The following is a 21,811-nucleotide window of genomic DNA, read 5'->3' on the forward strand; positions in this document are numbered from 1 at the left end:
ATAAAGCAATTAATAATAATATATTCAGCCAACTATATACGACGCAAAATAAATAGTTATAGTTAAAGAGCTTAATGTGTATTTTTTGTGTAAAGCAGTATCATATTTTATCATAAGATAAAATCCCATTTTTTTCGAATCACTTGAATTTCGGACGCGTTCTAAGAAAAGTTGTATTTAACCTAGACGAATATAGTCAAGTGGTAGTACATTACTTTTGGTTCCTTCTACTGGTTGTTTTTCACATATTTTCTATTTTTATTTTATCAAAATAAAGTTTCTCATATATATACAAATAAAATAAACATTTTCAGGTATATATATATATACATAGATACATAAACATATTCATATATAAATAAGTATTCGATCTAAAAATTCAGATCAAATACCTAAATTTACTGCTACTAATTACCATCGTTGAATATTTCCTCCTATGTCTAATGTTTCTTAAACGTACAAAAAACAATAATTTGCAAACAAATTTTAACACAAAAGGAGCCGCATCAAAAAACTACAATCTGTCCCTTTGAATAATAATGTTTATTGTGAAAGTACTACCTATAAAATATGTGTTTTTGAAGGCAATGTTTCGCTTCTTTTATTTATTGTATAATATGTATAAAAAAGGGCTAAAGGAACCTTTAGCAAAAGAATATAATTTTAAACAAAGTAACAGATTATCATTTAAGTACATCTAAATTTATTAGATCTAAATTTTTAAAAAAAACCAGCGCCTAAAAAAAGTCAGCATGTGGCAAGAGTTGAAAAAATGAATTGTTGTAATATATAGGTCACTTATACAACAATTTCAAAGAAACGTAAAGAAATATCAATGCATCTCAAAAGTGAGGCGACACATAGTGTGTTTAAAACAGTGGAAGAGAATTCGCGAGCAAATAATTTAGTTAACAGCTGTTAATAATGCACGGACCACCTAATAGCACATCAGTCCCGAGACGTTAATCATACATAAGTACCGAAAACTACGCTTTGTTTGGAAAGGACGCGCGCTATGCAATGCATTTTACCCTACGGCATTGGTTACCGATCGTCTGTGTGGTCATCTAGACCGTTTATTTGTAAGCCTATATCTGAAATACATCAGTATATAGGTACATCTCAAACATCTCAAGCAACTGAGGTCAGTTTTTACTTATTTTATAAATATATTCTTGTTATGTTTTTTACAGAATTGAGCCCTCAAGGAGAACGGGCCTCAGGAATTTGTCCCCTCTCCACCCCTTCCTCTCGGGAGACCTCCTCGCAAGTTAAATAATACTTATTTTTATATTAGTTTTATATGAAATAATATAATTCTAGCTATCTAAATATAAAATATAATTTTCATGCATCGTTTATTATAAAATACAACAATATTCGAGCAGTCCGAATTTATTTAAAATAAATTACTACTTTATATTTTTCATAGCTTATAAACTTAGAAAGGTTTGGAAATATTTAAAATATGTTCATGGACTTTCTGTGGATTTTCTAATATATATAAGATAAAATAACGCTATGTATAAATAATATGATACGCTAAAATCAAAACTCTTAAGAGTCAGTTTCTGCTAAAAAAAATCTAATGGCAAATTTTACATCAACGAAATTAAATTTAAATGTAATTAATGTAAAAAGCATGCTGTCGTTTATAGTTCGTTACGAGAAAATTTTTCAACAAATTTATTCTATAAATATTTTAAGCAAACGACGCAAAGTTCATAATTTAAAATATATATGTACGTATCAGCAGATTTGTTTTTATTTACACGTGTACCAATGTTTAATAGTAATATAAACAAACAGTGTATAGGTATTACAGCAATTAGTAGATTGAATAATATAAATGTATATGGAAAGCAGATGATTTTCAATAAGGAAAAACATTTATTGAATATGTTATATACTAGTAGATAAGTCTAATCTGTAAAATATGCTAATTTTAAAAGTGATCAGTATTCTATAAATGTTACCCCTATTCAACTCTATCTATATAATTAATATGTATTGATCACGAATCTATCAACACAATTTGGTGCAGATTATCAATGTCAAAATCAATATACATACCAGTAGCCTTACACGGAACAGATTTCAGTTCGTTGAAGCCGAAATTTTGCGAAGCAGAAGTGACGTAAGCCACCAGAAGACTTCCAGAATGCAAAGCGACCAGCCATCTATTAAGACCGCCCATTTCTGGCAACCAGACGTACAAAGCTGTCGTAGTTAATAACAAAAATGCACCCAAGAACCACATAGCCATATAAACATAATCCGTAGATGCAAATCTCACTTCCATTGGATCCAAACATGCCAAAACCGTTGCCTTCATTTCTTCGCCATGCTTAATAAAATCTCCGCAATAATCGTTAGGATGAATCAATCCATCTACTTCTGAATATAAATAGCCGTCACTCTGCAGCTTGAAATTTCCATACAGATAATTAACAGATTTGTTCTTAGAGTTACAATCGTGTAATCTATTCATGGTGTAATGCATATCTTGAACTGTTCCGTTCAGTAGATCGAAGCTCCAGTCTTCTTGTGTTTTATCTTCGAAGTTAGAACAGTATTTAGTGTCAAAGGCGTCTGTTTTCAGATGTTTTCCTTGATTGCAACACTTCCAAACGCATAAATATTCAACGCAAGGACATACATAGACTAAATCGTAAACATCTTCTTCGATTATAATATTGTCAATACAAAATGAATCTTCTTTATATTTGACCCATTCGTTTTCTTGCTCTCTAACGAAAACATTGCCTTCTGAAGTCAGATTGAATTCAGATCTATATTTTGCCATATGAAGATCACATGGTGTTTCACCGAAGTTGATGGTTAAAGAAGTTAGGTTCAAGTGGCTCGGTAGCCAAATGTGTGTATCGTTTGAAGAGTCGACGCAAGATATGGTTTCATCGAAATGTTGACCTTCCGGACAGCATTTGTTCAAAGCTTCGGTTAGATAAATGATTGCGAATATGACAATAGTTGATGATAAGATCATGGCTGATACACCACGTGGGTGACCGCACCGGTTCGCGACCCGAGAAAAACTGAACTCGCGCCTAAACGTACGTATGCTGATATGTTTGGAAGTATGACAAGTGTTTCAGTGGCAAAATTGGCTACAACATAGCAGGCTTGTTCTGGCGCTACCTTCGGCATGGCACTGCTCGACGACGATAACGCGCACGTACCCCGAATAGTAAACGAACAGCTCAGCGCTTTTCAAACTTTCGGAAAATTGTTAGAAATTAATTAATTGTACAATAAGGTAAATGTTACAATCATAAGATACGTATAAATCATTTATTTTTATAAAGTCTCATTTTTTAGATATTGTCGTTTTTTGTTTCTGAAAAATTTCAGCAACACACGAGTAAACTTTTTAGTTTACTTAATATTTTAGATTAGAGAAAGCTTTCTGGTTATTAAATATCCAATTAAAAAATGAGAGTTTTTACGGCTCTATTATCTTAAAGTAAAATAGGAAAATACTTTAATGTACAAACAATTCATATAAAGTATATTAGATAATTACTTCTACTATCATATGAATTAAGCTTTTTGAATGACCAATAATTAAATAGTCTGCGAATTAATAATCCATTATTTATTTATTTTTTAATAAATGTTCCGTTGTATCCTGATAGGCGTAAGCCCAATGCGTTACAACGGGGTAAATCTGTATCAACTGAGTAAGTCAATCAGATATAATGAATACTTACAAGTAAGTAATAACCACCAGACTGAAAGTCTGAAAATCGGTAACATCTATATTAATAATAATAAATTAATATGTGTAATATAATTAATAACCAATAAATGTTACTGCAACTGGAGCAGTTAATTTTTATAATAGCGCATTTTTAATAAATAAAAACTCAAATACCACTGCCGGGGCTTGAACTCGCAACTTCAGAGTTACTAGCCTGAGACGTTATGGACTACACTATTCTATTCTCGTTCCCCGTTATATAATTTTAAATAAATAAAGCCATTAAACAATCTGTGAATAATTTCTACATATTTCTGAATTGAAAAATAACTAAAGAAGTCATGGTTTTTTGACAAGTGAAAGATACTGGATTATGCAAATATTTAATTAATTATCTCTTTAATTGCCCGTTGAAATTTCGAGCTTAGCTCAGAATTGATATTAATTATTTTTAACAGAAAATTTAAGGCCCCTTCGGCGGTCAATAATAATCGTGAGACAATTGTCAATAACAGATGTTACTACTGTACAAAAACTATCGAAAAAGAAAAATAGCCCTAAAGCATTTTGCTTTCTGCCGATTCCCATGCGTAATTTTTCTTATCGGAGCGGGTTCTTAGATCACTAAAACAAAGATAAAGCCGCCGGCCGGTTAGAGTAATATAAAATCGCAAAAAAACTGTTGGACATTCAAACTCTTTCAATCTTATATTTTTCAACATCTAACACGAACACCTTCGGAATGTTTTTTTATTTGAGTGTGTTATTTTATTACTCAAGCAAAAATAATTGTAAACAATTTTTATCATTCCCAGACCCCTATTAAAACTTTTTAAGAAGTATGCATATCAGGCATAAATCTGCTTATGCAGCGTTATAAAAAGGACAGTGGTTGTAAACTTTAAAAAATATTCGTACAAATTTAATTTTATATAATAAAAAATGCTTTATAAAATATCTCGAGAAATCAGAAAATTTGCATTTTTTCTCGAGATATTCTCGTGAAGAAACACTAACTATACCTATCATGTTCATGTTATATAAAGAATAATAATACGATGATATCTATGTATACTCTATTTGCGTTAACACAGTCAGTTCTAGAGATATCAATTTCATCAAATTCATAATTGAGAAAGAGATCGCAAGTTTGGATTTACTATTAGCTCTAAAGCACACAATACGGATATAAGTTCAATATACTTATTATTACTCCGATTGATTTATGATTTATTTATTTTTAGATTAAATTAAGACCATCGTGGCCTAACAGGTTACCCCAATGCGCCACGATGGTCGAAAACAAATTTTTAAATTATAAAACATAAAAAACGTATATATACATAAATATAAACAATACTTAAACATAACAAAAAATTATAAAATATTAAAATTAAATGATATAAACTGGATCAGATCCTCGTAGCTAACATTAAATAAGTCTATATGTAATGCCATATAAAAATATAGTAACGATTTTCATTTTAGTAATGATAAAAATGTCGAACGTACATACGTAGCGTGTGCTTTAGAGCTAATAGTAGGGGCGTAAACCTAAACTTTCCATTTTTCTCAATTATGAATAATGATTAAATATAAAGATCTCAAACTGACTGTGTTAACGCAAAAATAATATAAATAGTAATAACCCGTTAATAAGGATTGGTGTCCATTTCTTTATATCATGGTCACACCGTACGTAGATGAGCGGATGATTTTTGGTCTCCAAATAAAAACATTCAGATAGATCTTAATGTATTACATAATTTATCTAATAGAGAGAAATCGGCATTGACAAACGCGTTAGATAAATAAGATCCTGAGAGTAATCGTCAATTTTAACACAATAGTATGCAAATTGTTTTTAGCATACAAAGCATAAACGAGATTTTCAAGGCATAACAGCCTGTTCATCCATATGTAATAATTAGTAGTTGTCATTTTAACGACATTGTTACGCTAAAGCAATATATATTGCCCTTGTTCAGACCCATGGAAAGGACAATGTGTTAATTTACGGCCACAAACGCATTATGGCTTACCGCCTCTTTTTTCACTTTGAATATAAAGGCGTATTAAATAGTGAAATCACTACAACATAAGTCGCATAAAAGAGCTTTTGGCAAACACACATTCACAACTTTAGACTACATTATCAGCAATTTTTAAGCAACTTAAACCTGTTAAATTAATTTTAAAATAATATCCACATAGATATTTTTTTAAATACTTTTTATGCTACTTTTAGTGATAATGCATGTATTATATTAATAAGAATACTTTGATTTTGTGTTATTAGATTGGTGTGTCAAATCGGATCCAATAAAAATTCGTTTATATATGAAATAAATATATTTTTACCAAAAATAAATAGTAAATATTAAAAAATAATTTCATGTGGGATTTTAGAAACATCGCATTTTTATACACCATGTTAATTTAATTCATAAACACAAGTGGTGAAATGTAGTATATGTCAAAATGACACGAGAAGTTGACACACCTTAGATATATTTAATTTTAATATTTTAAAGTAACTTAGATGGTACTTGCAAGTGCAATGTATGCATAGTGAATAAGAATCTATTTATTATTTAATTACGTAAGATTGAAAAAAGGTGAATCAAAGTTTTATGTTAAATGAAATATGTACACTGAAACTTGACGTCAACAAACAATTCTAAAATTTAACACTCATCTTTGATTATTTTTTCATTTAAACATGTTCAATATCTATTCTAAAATATATATATATATTGAAAATCTCCATACTATTTTCGAAAATAATATTATTACAAAAATATCTAGAACGTTATAAAATATCGACGATTGACGACGTGTCGAGAAAGTGAGAGAACTTTTTTTATATATAAATATATATGTATATATATTTTTTTTTAAATCAAATATATTGAGAATCTCCATACCATCATCAAATATATTACTAAAATAAAAATTTCCGGTTTGTTCAATAGGTTATAAAATACCGACGATAGATCAAAAAAATATGGTAAAAAATATAATAAGTGTCTATTGATGAACCTGACATGACCTCGATAGTAAGAATTATACAGGGTCTGTTTAAGAATAAACATTTTTTGTACAGCCACTATATACAATGTGAACATCTTTATCGCTAAAGTCTATTTTTCCCGTTCAAGATAAACACGCCAACAAACTGACGACTTGTTCACATCTCTACGACGTTGTATTTACAACCATGTATTTTTAACTTTACAACTTTTAAAGCAGTAACGATTTGTTTTACAAGAACTTAAATTATAAGTATATTTGATTTGTTAACGTCTTTGTCTTTTTATTTATTTTCCTAGGCCTTGACATTAATTTTCAACGATGACTTTGAACTTAAACACTTCGACCTCAGTATGGGCTATAAAATTTACCACTTCAAAAAGTCGTCAAAACTAATTAAAAAACGACAATTAAATAGTACGTATTTCGCAGTTTCATGTAAAACAGTAATTGGAGCTTATCTATGATGCCGAGATAAACTAACTGCATTTTAATTAGTATCACGTTACGATTTTCCTGTAGGATATATTTTTTATAGCTGGGTAATAATTTGCTTAGTTAATGTCGTCTCTCATGCATTTAAAAAAATATTAAACTAAATAAAATCTAAAATTCTATCTAGAATTTTTGAAAGTGAGCCAAAGTTCTAGTTCTTGATTAATGGTTTTGTCTTACATCTCATACAAAAAAATGTATTAAATGACATGGATTACAAGATTGTTTTATTTTTGTGTTGAAATATGCATATAAATATGCAGACACATATGCGTTATAAACAGTGAAGAGTGTGTGTTTGTAACGGTAGAAAACAGAATTAATTACGCCAGTATAGTTGTCAGCTGTGACAAATGTTTTATCTAATAAAATAAACCGATTGTCGTATTATAGTGGTCATAAATCTTTAATACTTTCTAAAGTCTAAGACTAAAACAACCATTTTTCATCGATTAAACCCCCTCATATTTAAAAATTGAACCACCCAATAAACTAATCAGTTGTTCTAAAAACGATCGATAAGCATTTAACCAAATTTACATGTGTGAGAATCTGAATATTATGCTATTGAATCATAAGCCCAGATGACAAAGCCAGTTGTCCTGTAATATTATATACAAAGATGGATTTTAAGCGCCTAAGATATAATAAACTTGAATTGGAACATCGCCGTGAGAAAACTTTTTTCAGATTAAGTCAAAATATCAATACATATAAATATTAAAATATTTTATAGATTAATTTTTAATAAATAGCTTTATAAATATACTCCATGTTGAAGAGAATTTAAAGAAAATTTCTGAAATATTTCTACTAGAAGAAGTACGAGTCATGTAGGTATTTGTATTCTAGCGCATTTTTTTGAGGAGCATTGATATAAAATTCATTGCATTTTTTGGATAGCGTATATTTAAAAAATCAGTTTTTAGAGTTGCTAATGGTTGGTGTCGACAACCCGTAAATGCTTAGTCGGCAGCGAACGTAAGAGTGCCTAGACTCTTTTAAAGCACGATCGCGTCCCTTATTCCTGATTGTTGCGGCCAGAACATCAGCGCTTGAGAACGCTTCTCTTGCACGAGCAATCCAGCTCCAAAACAAGCTTGTCGAACATAAGCACGTTTATGGCGATAGCTATGAGGAGCTGGAAAAATTATGTAGAATGGTGCTAATCTATTTTTAAATTTGAACCATAATTATTTTTTTTTACAAATGTTTAATTGAATAATGGTCATTATGGCGCATTGGGGATACCTAATAAGTCATATTGCTCAGATTTTCAATAAAAAATAAAATATCTATTTATTTCTGAATTTTAAAAATATCTTTTTAAAATTCAGAAATTCACACAGCATCTTATATTTTGGTAAAAATATAAGCATACATTTATAAGTTATATTAGTTTAGATATATTTTAAATTGCTTTGAGAAGAAATTCATACAAAAAAGTTTGAGAAAGTATAGTTTACAACAATAAGACATGAAATAAACGCAAACACAAGACTCATTATTCCAGAATCGAAACTCATCATTAAGTTTTATATTTTTGTTGTGATATATGAAGTATCATATGCAATAAGATTTTGAAATTCATTTAAATAATTACAGCACAAGCTTATTGGGAATGATTAGTAAAATAATAGTCTAGTAAATATAAAAAGGTATGTTTTACCACGACAATGCGCAAAATTAAATAGTAATCAAGTTCTAAAAATTAAAATAATTTTTCTAAAGTATATTCTATATATCTTAAAGTCATCGAAAAATCTTAATATAAACTAATGGTAATCAGAACATGCATAATTTTTGCAATAAAACATTCAATATTTTAGAATAAATAAGCCTATATGCTACACTAATTAAATATATATAAATATATTGTAATTAATAAAAGTAATGAAGTATTTTTTATAGAATTAATATTGAATTGCGTTATGTATTCTTGCGGTGATTTATTGTACTGAATAAACCTGTCTATTTGAAGATCTTTTAATATAGACTCATTTCAAGTGTCTTTTAAAAATAAAAAATATTCAATAGTAAATTTAAAAATCATTGTATTTAATTAGATTTCCCAATAAATCACCACATATGTATACATATATACATTTATACAGTTGTGTCATGCTAATGAATCATGAAGCTTTTACAACGTAATTATTTTTATATTGTCATCCTATGATCCATATATAGAATGGATTTCTACATAATACCGCACCTGTTTGCGGTACTATAAAGAGCACATATTCGCATAATTAATATACAAAAATGACATATCATTTTAACCCTTCACCAGATTAATTTACCTGAAATGATGCACGCAGGGGTAGCAACGCCGATAGGTACTGCATATGCAAAAATTGACACAATATGTGCCACAGCCAAACAGCAAACGTGTCCCAAGACAGATTTAGATCCTCTCTTTCCTTCTACGTCTGGATTCCATCCCATGTACAAGATCAAAGCACTTGCGATAAGTAAAAGAGCACTGATTGCAAGTAAAGGAGCGTATGATAGAGCTCTAGCAGCTGCCTTTATTATTTTCTCGTTAGATGACTTGGAAAAGCACACCATAACCATTGGCTTCATCGTGCTTCTAGAATCCTTCCAAGAGAATTCTCCACAATGCTCATCACCAGGAATGATCGAAGATTCTACCTGAAAAAACAGAAATAATATCATTTACACAATCCAAAGAGTTCCATATATAACTGACAAAAAAAATTGCGTGCGATAGATTGATAGACAAGCCAATTGGGCACGATGGTTATTTTTATACTCAAAAATAATAACAACCATATATCAAACAACGTGGTACATAATGATTAATTTACGATACCGATGGGACCATTTTTCATGTTAGTCAAATTTATATATATTTACATACATATATTTTTGACACGTGATGACGTTAATATGAATTTTAATCTCTTAATACTAGTGTAGCTGGTGCTTCTCAATTATAGTTCTTGAATCTTTTAATAAAAATAGTTTTATTTATATAATGCTGCTGACGTATTGTCAATAAATAATTTATTTATTTACACTACGTCAGCAGAATTATTAAATATTCTCTGGTACTTTATTCGTCATTTTTTTCTTTAAAAGTTAATCGATTATTTGTACTAAATTTATTTAATATCACTTTCCCTAGATCAATATATGCCAAACCAAAATAAATAAAAGTATGTGAGGTCTATAATTTGTGATATCAAATTACATTTTTGCTGTATATTTAAAATATATGTATTATAATATAAAATAATATATACTACCGTCATCTATTGATTTTGATCAAAATTTAAGATAATTTTATTGATATCGCAAATATTTAAATCACATGATAAATATAATTAGCTTATTGAACTAATCGTTCTTAGAAGTCGTAATTAATTTTAAAACCATATTGAAATATTTTAAAAATACGCGAACTTTTTTAGACATTATTATATATTAATATATTTTTCTACAGGAATTGATTTAATATTCTAATTTTTTTACATACAAGTATTGTTACATTTATCTATTTTTATTGAACAAGCAAAGAATGTATGAAAAATTAAAAATTACAATTTATTTTATGATGAGATTCGAAATATTGTTATTATGTTAAAAAACTATGAATTGACTTACATTTGTTTAAGATAATACATTTAAGTCATAAGATGCGTAACACTGAAACATATTCTCGTGTTACTTTTTCGCAACTAAGCAACCATAATATACAAAAGAATGTTTAATAAAATATAAAATATATTTTTGAATTACTATTAATCAATAAAATATGACCATTATCAATAAAAAAAATTCTAAACATATAACATACACTTAAAAGGAGGGATGAATTTCCTAATAACAATTTCCTAATAGAAAAAAGTAAGTTTTTTTTTTAAAATGGCATTACGAAACCCATTCTGGTTTCTTTGTGTGTTTTTTTTCTTTAAAAATGAGAATTCTCATTATCACTTCTCATCTTTCTCAGAAATTCAAGAGAAATTTTGATTACCAAAATAACATATGTGATTATAATAATACAGTATCTTTCAAGCGCGTGCGGTGAGATACTTTCCCTTTCGCTCGCTCACGTGTTAAGTAACGAGAGTGAGTGAGAGATAAGGGCGTGAGGCCGCACGCCCATTTCTCTCATCCACTCTCTTCACTTAAAATGCGAGAGAGCGAAAAGGAAAAAAATCACCGTACTTGCCTGGTATCTTTATGTTATTGATAAATACAGAACAAGAGAGCAAATTTCAATAGAATTATGATTTGTTATAATGGACGCGAATAATCGATTCTACTTCGATTGACTTCAGAGTATCAAGTTACGAAGGAATTTCGAACACCAGTATTTATACCAGAATCATAGATAAAATTGACGATAATATTTCAAACACAATAATATTAAAAAAACAAGTTCGCCAACAGCCTGGTATTTGGCATAGCTTTATGGAACGTCCCCATACATTTTTGCAATCTGACAATTCCCACTCGCGTTGATTTTTAATTTGATTTTTAATTTAATTTTTAGATTACCATAGCAAATATAAGGACACAGTTAAGAAATTTGTGAACAATTTTTTGTCATTTAATTACGTTTACTTTCTTATAAAAAGCTTTCAAGAAAGCATGAATATTTTTAAGCAGATGACACAGACAGACCCTTTCTTGTTCAGAAAAATAAAAAATATAGCGGTTGTAAAACATTTAAATATATTCGTACAGATAACAAAAAAGACTATCAACTCGAAAAATCTGAAAATTTTCGATAAATGAGAATTTGAAATTCAGCATATTCACGAAAAACAATTTTTGAAAAGAAACACTATCCATACATATTTGATCTCATGCTCATTTCGCAAAAATTCATATAGTGAATTTTGAAAAAAATAAATCAAAAGAAAGCCTAAATCCACTATTTGGAAACCACTATAAACTTGTTCCTACCGGTCTCTTATAAAATGAACAACAGATCTCACATAATCAGCAAAACATCGACCAAGTCCTTGAATTCACCAAAGATGATCTCGACTTCCAACGAATATAATTTAATTTTCCAATGGCGTCATAGAATTTTAATATTATAAGTAAATCGTCTAATATTAACTCATAGGGTATTTAAGACGGTAACTTTGACCGTTTTTTGAGTGATGAAGGTTAATGCTGCTATGTGAGATATGCGCATGAGAGAATAATTTATTTTCACACAAAAACGTTGCTGATCTTTTCAACAAATGGACGAATTAAATTATGGTTTTATTGTTACACACAGTGGACCTTTAATGTCAGAATAAAAACTGGTTTATAAACTTAAAAGAAAAGCTACGTCGCAATGCATCGGAAATCTTCCAAGATATTGCGCTTTGAATCGCATTTTTTCTTAATATTATACAATTAAATAAAAGTTAATACAAAATATTGTTGTTTTACACAAAAATGCAGCTCTTACGTTATAAATATAAAATTACAAAATATCCATATTTATTTATGAAAATAAAGGTAATTTCTAGGTGTGACAATCGTTTTTAATAATCCAGGATATACTGATTCAGGAAAGATTATTTACAAAAAACCCAGAATGTAAAATAATGTATTTGAAATATACTATACAATACATAAAAAAAATGTATCAGTCTGTCACAAGAACTCGCAGTAGCGACAGTAGCAACGTGACATTTGCACATGTCATTCTAACTACCATTTTTATATCAACTGTGCTATTTTCAACTTTCAACTTTTAATTTAAAATTTAAATGTTGAACCGAACAGCGACGTGCTGACGACTAATTACGTGCTACTGTAATACGTAAAGACAAGAGACTAAAAATATTGTATATAGCCAAGTATTGAAATAAATATTTAATAACGGGATGAATTAAATTAATTATAATAAATAATAAGATTGATTATATGTCGATTTATAAAATACGTATACTATATCTAGATATACATATGATAAATTGGTTGATACTGGATGGAAAAGTGCATACAAATCAGTAAGTTGATAATGTGTGTTATTGTAGTAATTATCATTCCAATGATTCTTACGTTTCACCTTGTAATAAATTAATGAGTTATAAATAAATACCATTCATCTGAATAATGTTAAAAGTGGCTATATGAGATATAAGATCAGATACATTTGTGTAAATTGCAACAAAAAATACATTAACCTCGTTCTTTTAAAAAAATTTGTTTAATAAGAAACTAACCAAACAATGATTAAATCATAAATAATATATACCTTGTGTAAACGTATTATAAAATTAAATATATCTATCCTTATAAACTGAGATACATACTAGGGAATATGGGAAAGTTGGGATGCGCGTGTTTACTTTTATGTATATAAAGTTTTTAATTATAAATTATTAGTTTTAAAAGTCACTATATAATTTGTGCAAATACTTCAACTTGAACATGCACTCATGTTGTATGTACGTACATACATATATGTACATACACTTTAACACACCTATTTTTATTACAAATATGCTTTGTAAAATTTTTTTTTAAAATATAGTGACGCATAATCAAAAGAGATCACCATCCCACATAAATTGTTTTAGCTCTTCATATCTATCGCAGAAAACATCCATGTAACTATCAAGCTTGAATCCTTATATGTGCGAATACATTTAATTAAAATTAATTAAAATTACTCACATCAAAATTAAGAAGTCAGTTTTTATTGATACATCAGATTTAAATAAGTAAAATAACTTTTTCTAATACAATAAATTTAGAAACAATAATATAATATATACATCAATGCTAGTTAAATTTGTATAATAAAAATAATTGAAGTATTATACTAAGGTATCGGTAATTAAATCATATATAAAAGCAAGACAAACTAGCAGTAAAAGTCATTAAACTAATACCTTATATACCTGGTTACAAATTCCATATAGACCCTAGTCCTAATATTTTTTATTGTGTATAAGAAACATAAATTATTGCTAATTATATATTAACCATTCCAAACGATTATCACAAATCACGTTCTCCTGCATATTCCTTATCTCGCGGATAAAAATCGTGATGAATAATTAAAGCTGGGTCGTGCAAAGTGCCATTTATTGATTGCAAGCTGTAATAATAGTTAAAATCGTCGAAATAAATGTCTGTGAATAGCATAGTGATTAATCACCGTTACACAGATACAGTAGAAAAAACTTTATTAAACAATAACAAGAAGTCTGATCCATCCCGAATCATCGCATTGGCCAGACAACGGAGCACTGGATGGGATATTGGACTTTTTTTAATGTATATAAATTATAACATTGCTGAAATAGTAATTTTTTACATAGACTTTTAAGTCAAGAAATTCATCCAGAAATACCACTTCGCTTCTGACTTGGAATAAGACTCGAAAAACTCGCGCCAAGCGAAGCTACGCCAAGTCGATCAAAACGACCCTTAGAAGCCCGAGAAAACATCTTTCATTTTAACATGTAATCTTTGATATAACTTGGAAATATATGGAGGTATATTACTATAAGAAGAACAGACTTATTCCATATTTAAAAAATATTATGATTTAAAAAGAATAATTTGCAATATTACATATGACCATACATAATAATTCACACACAAAATATTCAAAATCAATGATCTTATAACTGTAAATTAAAAACATTATTCTTAATAAGGAACCGAAAGCGTAAATGATTGACCATACACCATGAAATTACTTTTTTATTGTTTATTTGTGTTGGCAATCTTCCTTCGCATGAAACTTCTTTGATTATTTTTATTTCATTTAAATTGTCAGTCAAGAATAAAATGTGAAAGTGTTGTTCCCAATCTTTCATCGATATCATAACATAAAAAACACAATTATTGATTTCACTTTTACAAATTTAGAAATACAGCTATAAGACGAGCTCATCGATCGATTGTCTAATTCTATTTTTTTATATCTGCCGCCCACGCCTGATGCGTGTTGCCATATGAAATAAAATCAGCACACTCCCTTTTCGCCCCCACAATGTACTACCAAGCGTCTCTTAATTTTTTTTATTTAGCTATTTTACAAAAAAAGAATTAAAACCTTTTCAACGCGGTCGCTGTCGGTTGAATAAATACGTTTAATGATTCCAAGTGACTTTTTTCTCTTTTACGTTCTCATCAAATTAACTCGATGAACTACCCACGGGAATTGCTATACTCGCGTTGTTATTTCACCTTTACGATTCCAATAGAATTAATTGCATTTTTTACATGGCACAAAAGTTTTAATTATCGTCAAATTTCATCAAATGTCACGTCACGAATGTCCTTATCTTTTGGGCGTTAATTGATCAAACATACATCAGCAATAAAACGATCAAAGATAATTCACTACTAATTAATATAAATGATAAAAAATATTTAAATGAATATTCATTAGGGACACAAACTAATTCAGTTAATTAATACTTTCCTATATATACACAAAAAAAAACAACGTTTAATTAAACATAATAATATCTACATATGAGAGGTAAGACAAATATTACCTCTATTATTTTATAATTTAAATACCGATTTAACCTTCTGTTAATTTAAGATATTAATGAAGTTTTTGAATTCCTACTTTTCGCCGATGAGCTTAAAATACATATTCCCTTAAATAGATTTATATTTTAAGGAATCTTTTTATTTGCAATAAGGAATGGACAAAAAAATTACGAATTCAATCTGAAATACAACGTGGCGCAGGCCACAAGAAATATAAAGCTGGGATTTGGTGACGGTACTGTTAGTCAGAGAATTATAAGGCGATATTTAGAGAAATTTCTTATTAACCTTAAAAATGCGCCCGGTGGACTGATTGATTTTTTTAGTTAATCCACAAACAACTGTTCTGACATTTGTAACTAACTTAAAGATTTTTCTTCAACTTTTTCTTCACGAAGCCTATATTTCATAGGAAAGGTAAAAGATATGGACTTGTAAAAACGTCGTACAAACTGACTGAAAGGTAAAAATATCTATGTTTTGAAGTCTGGTATTCCTTAGCTCTTAGAAACAGTAGGGAATTATTCTCTAATAGAATCATGACTTGAGATGAGAAATGTATTTTCTATTATAACCAGAAGAAATCAGGACAATTTTTCAAACCAGGTGCGACTATTACAACATAATTATATACTGTTTCCATAAACCTTCTCCTACATACGAGTATTATCACTTTTTAAAATATTTAGGCTTAAAATGCGAAATTCAACATTCAGAGTGCTATTATAAAAGCCTGTGCCGACTTCAAAACCATTAAAAATTACCAATGGATTTAAGTATTGTTAAATTGTTGGCAAAAGACAATTTTTATTAATGGAATTCAATATAAAAAAATGTGGATAAAATAATATCTCACTAAGAAATCAGTAACTTCACATGAAGCAATCCTTTAATTTTCTGCTGCTTTCTACACCCAATTTTTAATTTATAAGCACTTGTTCTTATTTGAAGTCATGTTGCATAAAATTAATTCTCTTCGGATGAATCAACTTAATACATTAAATTAATTCACACAATCCTACATTTTTATGTAATCATTTTTTTTTGACATATTAAAATAGTATATCCACATTTGGCATTTGAAACTGGTCAAACGAGACATCGGTAACATTATCCCTCTAACGACCCATGACCTGATGACTAAGTTTAAAAAACTAGTTATAATCTTCGTAGGTGTATGTCTATTTCGCAAATACATTATGCATTTACTTAAGAAATAATAAATGACTCTTAAAAGTATGCACTTCATAATGTATTTAATAATAATAATAAACATGTAGTAAATTATATATAATATGAAGGAATAAGTGAATATTCATCGCAACAAGTTTCTCTTTGATAACCACATGTTACGTAATTTCATGTTAATTAAAATGCATTCGCAGCTATGCAAAAGTGAAAATGAATAACATTATTGAACTCTTGTATTGTCATGTTTACAATATAACTAAACGTTTGTGTAGTAATGTTGAAATATTTAATTATGAGATTATAAATACATATATGCAACAAATATTTACCTTGATACTTCCATTGTCTATATAATTGTATAATTTGCCATCCAAGTACTCGACATAAACTCCACGTTCATCTTGGCAAGGTGGTAATTTTCCAGATAATAAGAAGTATTGGTAATCGAGTCCATTATCTGGTTCATTGTCTGTTTCGTTCTTACTCCAATTGTCAAGTGTCTCCCTCTGAAATTAATATAAAAAAATATGTATCAATTTAATCAAAATGTTATAGAAAAAATATTTCTATTGCAGTACTGTTGTTATAATAATTTGTACTTTTAAATTATAATCTTTTTATAGAACCTAAATAATAGCATATTGTAAAAGATATTTTTAGGAATTTATAATATTTGCTGTATAATTAAGAAAAATATGTATCTAAAGCACTTTGATTCTTTAAAATAATATTAATATTTTACAACTCACTCAAGAAAAATACATGAGTAGTAAAAAATTCGTAAAATTTAAAAGGAAAAATATACATATATCATACATTAACGTACAAACGTATTTCACGTCCAATCCTTTTAATTTTTGCATCAATATTGTTGAGTTTTTTTATATACTACTACAAAAAATCTAGTTATACTTAATCTACTAAAAGATTAATTCTCACTGAACTCTTGTAAATTCAGTTCCAATAAAGTAATCAATTATTTTAAATATTTGCCTAAGTTGACCGTTAGCGTACTGCCTTTATTTAACATCTTTAAAACTCTTATCCATTTGTCGCGTTTGTAAGTTAAAATTAGACAAATATTTAGAAATATTGACTAATTTCTAAATGCCAGTTTGGTGCAAATGGTGCAACATTTCACACGCCTAATGCGTATTTAGTAGTTGCGAAAGATTTCCTTTAAAAATTTTGGATGAAGAACAGCAATTGGATGTTTTTTTGGAATATATAAAAACAAGGTATTTCATAATAATAATAAAAAAATTAAGCAACTGTATAATAATAAAAGTACAAAATTTAGATGATATTGATTTCCCGTAATATGTATACATTTAATAGTTTTTTTTTAATTTAAAATATCCTGCTAATAAACATTATTATTGTTAAACACATTAAATAATTCAGGGACATAATTTAGGGGGGGGGGCATTTGACTTCTTTTGAATTTGACCCAAAAAATGTATATCATTTAATTAAACACTATGAATTTAAACGAAATACAAATATTTAAAAAATCTATAATGACGTCCCTGATTCTAAATCAAAAATTACATAATTATCCCGAAAAGAAACAATTAAAAAAATCTCGAATTAGGGTTCTCGTTATTTTAATTAATCAGTAATTACTTTCATAATCGCTTTAAATAATGTAAAATATGCATAACACAATTCTGTACAAATTACTGATCAGTGAGAGCATAAAAAAAATTTGCTCAGTAACGAGCGTTCCCACTGCGACGGCGACGACACGATTTTATTGCTTTTGGCGTGGATTTTTGACGTCTGAGAAGGATATTATTGCGCCCTCCTATTGGTTAAAATTCGGTTTAGATGCCACGATTTTTTATGCATGTAATTTAATAAAATACTATGAAATGGAAATATTAAAAAAACGGCCACTAAATTACCAAGTTTTGCCCTCTCTTCCCCCTCAGAAAAATCTGAAATTACGTCTTTGCACCGTTTCAATTTTAAAAAACACAAAACTGCACTTAGCTTTGCAGCGATTTTTTTTATGATTACTCGTAAATCGTTAACTCTTGAGAATCATATTACTACAAAATTATTATTTTATTCTTAACTTTAAAATTCCCTATTTTAATCAAATAAAGAGATAGATCAATATAAAAAAAATCATAAAATTCTACATTTAAATAATGTTTTTTCTGTAATATTAGGTTATTAATAAATATTCGTTCTTAAGAAAATGTGGTAAAATATAAAATGCTTAAATCTCATTTACTGTTAATATTCTTTTATACATATAGTTATAATTCACAAATAATAATATTTAGGTTTTACAATGCGTTTGAAAAAATATCACAAAAACTTTAAAGGTGAGAATGCTAGAGAAAAATAGCTCATTACAAGTATTATTTTATCCAGCGATATTATTTCTACGATAGTATAATTGTATTTGTAATGAATGAAGTAAATATTTATAATGGATTTTTATTGCACTTATTATACTAATAACAAAAATATAAAGATTAATAATATTTTAGCTAACGGAAAATACATATTCTTAACTTAATCATTATCTTACAATAACAAACTACTCATTATTGTATACAACAGACATAAAAAATGTAAAAAAAAAACATATTATATCATTTGGAAAGGTCACGCCACGCTGAACAATGACGATACAATTATTTATGACGTGTTTTCCTAATAATTATGAATTACATTAACTTACTTGAAATTCTGGTCTCCAATCAGTATAAGTATCATTCATATCTAACGAATCTACAGCTACACATCTTTTCCTGTCCTCGTCGAAAATCATATTTTCGTGGCAGCATTTCCGTATGCAAGTTATTTCAGAGCAAGGACACACAATCGCTAGATAAGATTCATTTGGCCCATTATCGACACAATACAAATCAGGATGAAAATTATTTTTAAACGAAGGAGTTATATGATTGTGGTACACAGATCTTCTGTAATAGTTCAAAAAAACGCTGCTCTTACTATCATATAGTAGATAAAACTCGTCTTCAAAATCATTGTCTTTCCAAGCTATAGCCAAATCTCTCACATTAGGATCGCAGTTGGGAAATCCCACTTTCGGATTACTCTTGTAGATCTTCTGGACAGTTTTTGAAGTTAAATCTTTAGATATTTTCACTGTGGACTCCGAAGATGTGATGATCAAAGAATCAGTGGGTATCCAATCTGATGTATTTGGATATCCTTTCTGGCATGTTGAAACCCCATCTAAGTACTCCCCTTCTTGGCAGCATTTCCGGATATACATAGCCTCGACGAAAATTGGTAAGATCAAGGTTAACAGTAGCACTTTCCGACCTGTCATTTTAGGTGTGTGGCACTAGACTGACACGCGGTGAAAATGATGATCGCTTTTGGCATTTCAGTTTCTCCTGACCACTTTTAAACACCTCCGCGTTTGCCGGTGTCTTAAATGGACAGGTCTTGAAGCGCGCAAAGTTTATGAAAGACTATTCGACGTTTCGATGGAGGGAAGGTTTTTTGTTTACTTGTTTTTGTTCGGTGGGAACTTGGGTAAGGTCGTTTCGTAAACCGGTTCGCAACATCACATAATAATCAACATGAATGACCAAAATAACTAAATAGTGAGATTATCGTTTACTTATTCAAGAGTTTGTCAATGCTTGGTGAAATGAGAAAAATATGCAAGAAAAGTATGAGATATTAACAACTAATATACAAGACACTCGGCTCTCGGTGTAAATAATTTAACTATGTATTGCAAATACATCATTTAACTGATGTTTTATTTAAATCAACCTTACACGATTGTGCTTATCTTCGTTATTTAAATTTATAGTAGTAGTTTCATGCATAAATTTTCTATACAATACACGTAAACGTCTAAAATATTGTAATATAGCTTACATATAATTTTTGCTTTTTAAATATTAATAAAATATTGTTAATTATAACGTAATTTAGATAAATTTAACTTAATAACTGTCTTAATTTTATTAATGAACACAGATCAATGTCTTCCAGTCATGTGACGTAGTCGACTTTTATTTCTATGTAAAAGCTATTTAAGTTATTAATAACCGCTTACTCCTTTCAAATTCCTAAATAATATTTTATAAGGATAAATCAACTATTTTTATGTCATAAAAACCTACAACCATTCATGTTTGTGGCGGCCAATATGTGGCGTAAAAACGAAATTCCAATGTTGTGATAAGAAATGACTCATCAATGGAAATCCGCACTTTCAAGATGCTCGGCTATATTATGAGGACAGGGCCGGTACGAGAATAAAGCGAGCGAGGCACTTGCCCCAGGTGAACGATGGAAACGCCGTCGAATTGGCAGTCAGTAAATTGAAAAATTACAAAAATACATTTTTAGAGAGACGCTTTTAAAGAGATTTTTATACATATTTTGATTAGTGTTTTACAATTTAAATCATTAAAATCAATTTCGTAGTTCGTTCTCAAGCGCGCCCATAACCGGGACTTCCCAGGGATTGCTTACATATGACAGTTCTTCTGTCATCTGGCAAGTGCTTGCTGCGCGTGTTTCTGTGCAATTAAATAAACATTGAAATATGTTATAATCACAGCGTTTTTCTTACAAAGTGTCAATTGAATATGATTCAAAGTGATGTAGCATTGGAATTATAGACACTATAATCAAAACTATGAATTATGAGTGTGCCAGTAAGTGTTTGGTTATATGAATAATATATCACGCTTATTCTAACAAAATTACTATTGACTTTCCAGGGTAAAATATTAAAAGACAAACAGCAGTGATTTGGCAATTAAATGTATACATATCAAAGTTAATTAAACATATTACAATGCTAGTAATATTGAGAAATTTCGTATTAGTATAAACAAAAATCTCGAAACGGAATGA

General features: G+C 28.9%; 1 protein-coding gene across 2 annotated transcripts in view; it reads right to left on the minus strand.

The window, feature by feature from the left end:
• LOC148229400 (putative G protein-coupled receptor Mth-like 1) overlaps positions 1–20,381 on the minus strand; it is a 36,214-nt gene extending 15,833 nt beyond the window's left edge. The window contains exons 1-3 of one of the 2 annotated variants that reach the window (XM_088196791.1): positions 19,641–20,381; positions 17,272–17,448; positions 9,553–9,904 (exon numbers count right to left, since the gene is read on the minus strand). In XM_088196791.1, coding sequence (XP_088052917.1) covers positions 9,553–9,904; positions 17,272–17,448; positions 19,641–20,258 — 1,147 coding nt within the window. In that variant the 5' untranslated portion in view covers positions 20,259–20,381. Of the gene's footprint in view, positions 1–2,073; positions 3,212–9,552; positions 9,905–17,271; positions 17,449–19,640 lie in introns of those variants that run through there. The other variant, XM_088196792.1, reaches the window with a different exon arrangement.
• Positions 20,382–21,811: the final 1,430 nt, after the last annotated feature.

Source organism: Plectrocnemia conspersa, unplaced genomic scaffold (genome assembly GCF_051122295.1).
Source record: "Plectrocnemia conspersa isolate PC_06_02 unplaced genomic scaffold, ASM5112229v1 ptg000011l, whole genome shotgun sequence".
In the NCBI taxonomy this organism is placed as follows: domain Eukaryota; kingdom Metazoa; phylum Arthropoda; class Insecta; order Trichoptera; family Polycentropodidae; genus Plectrocnemia; species Plectrocnemia conspersa.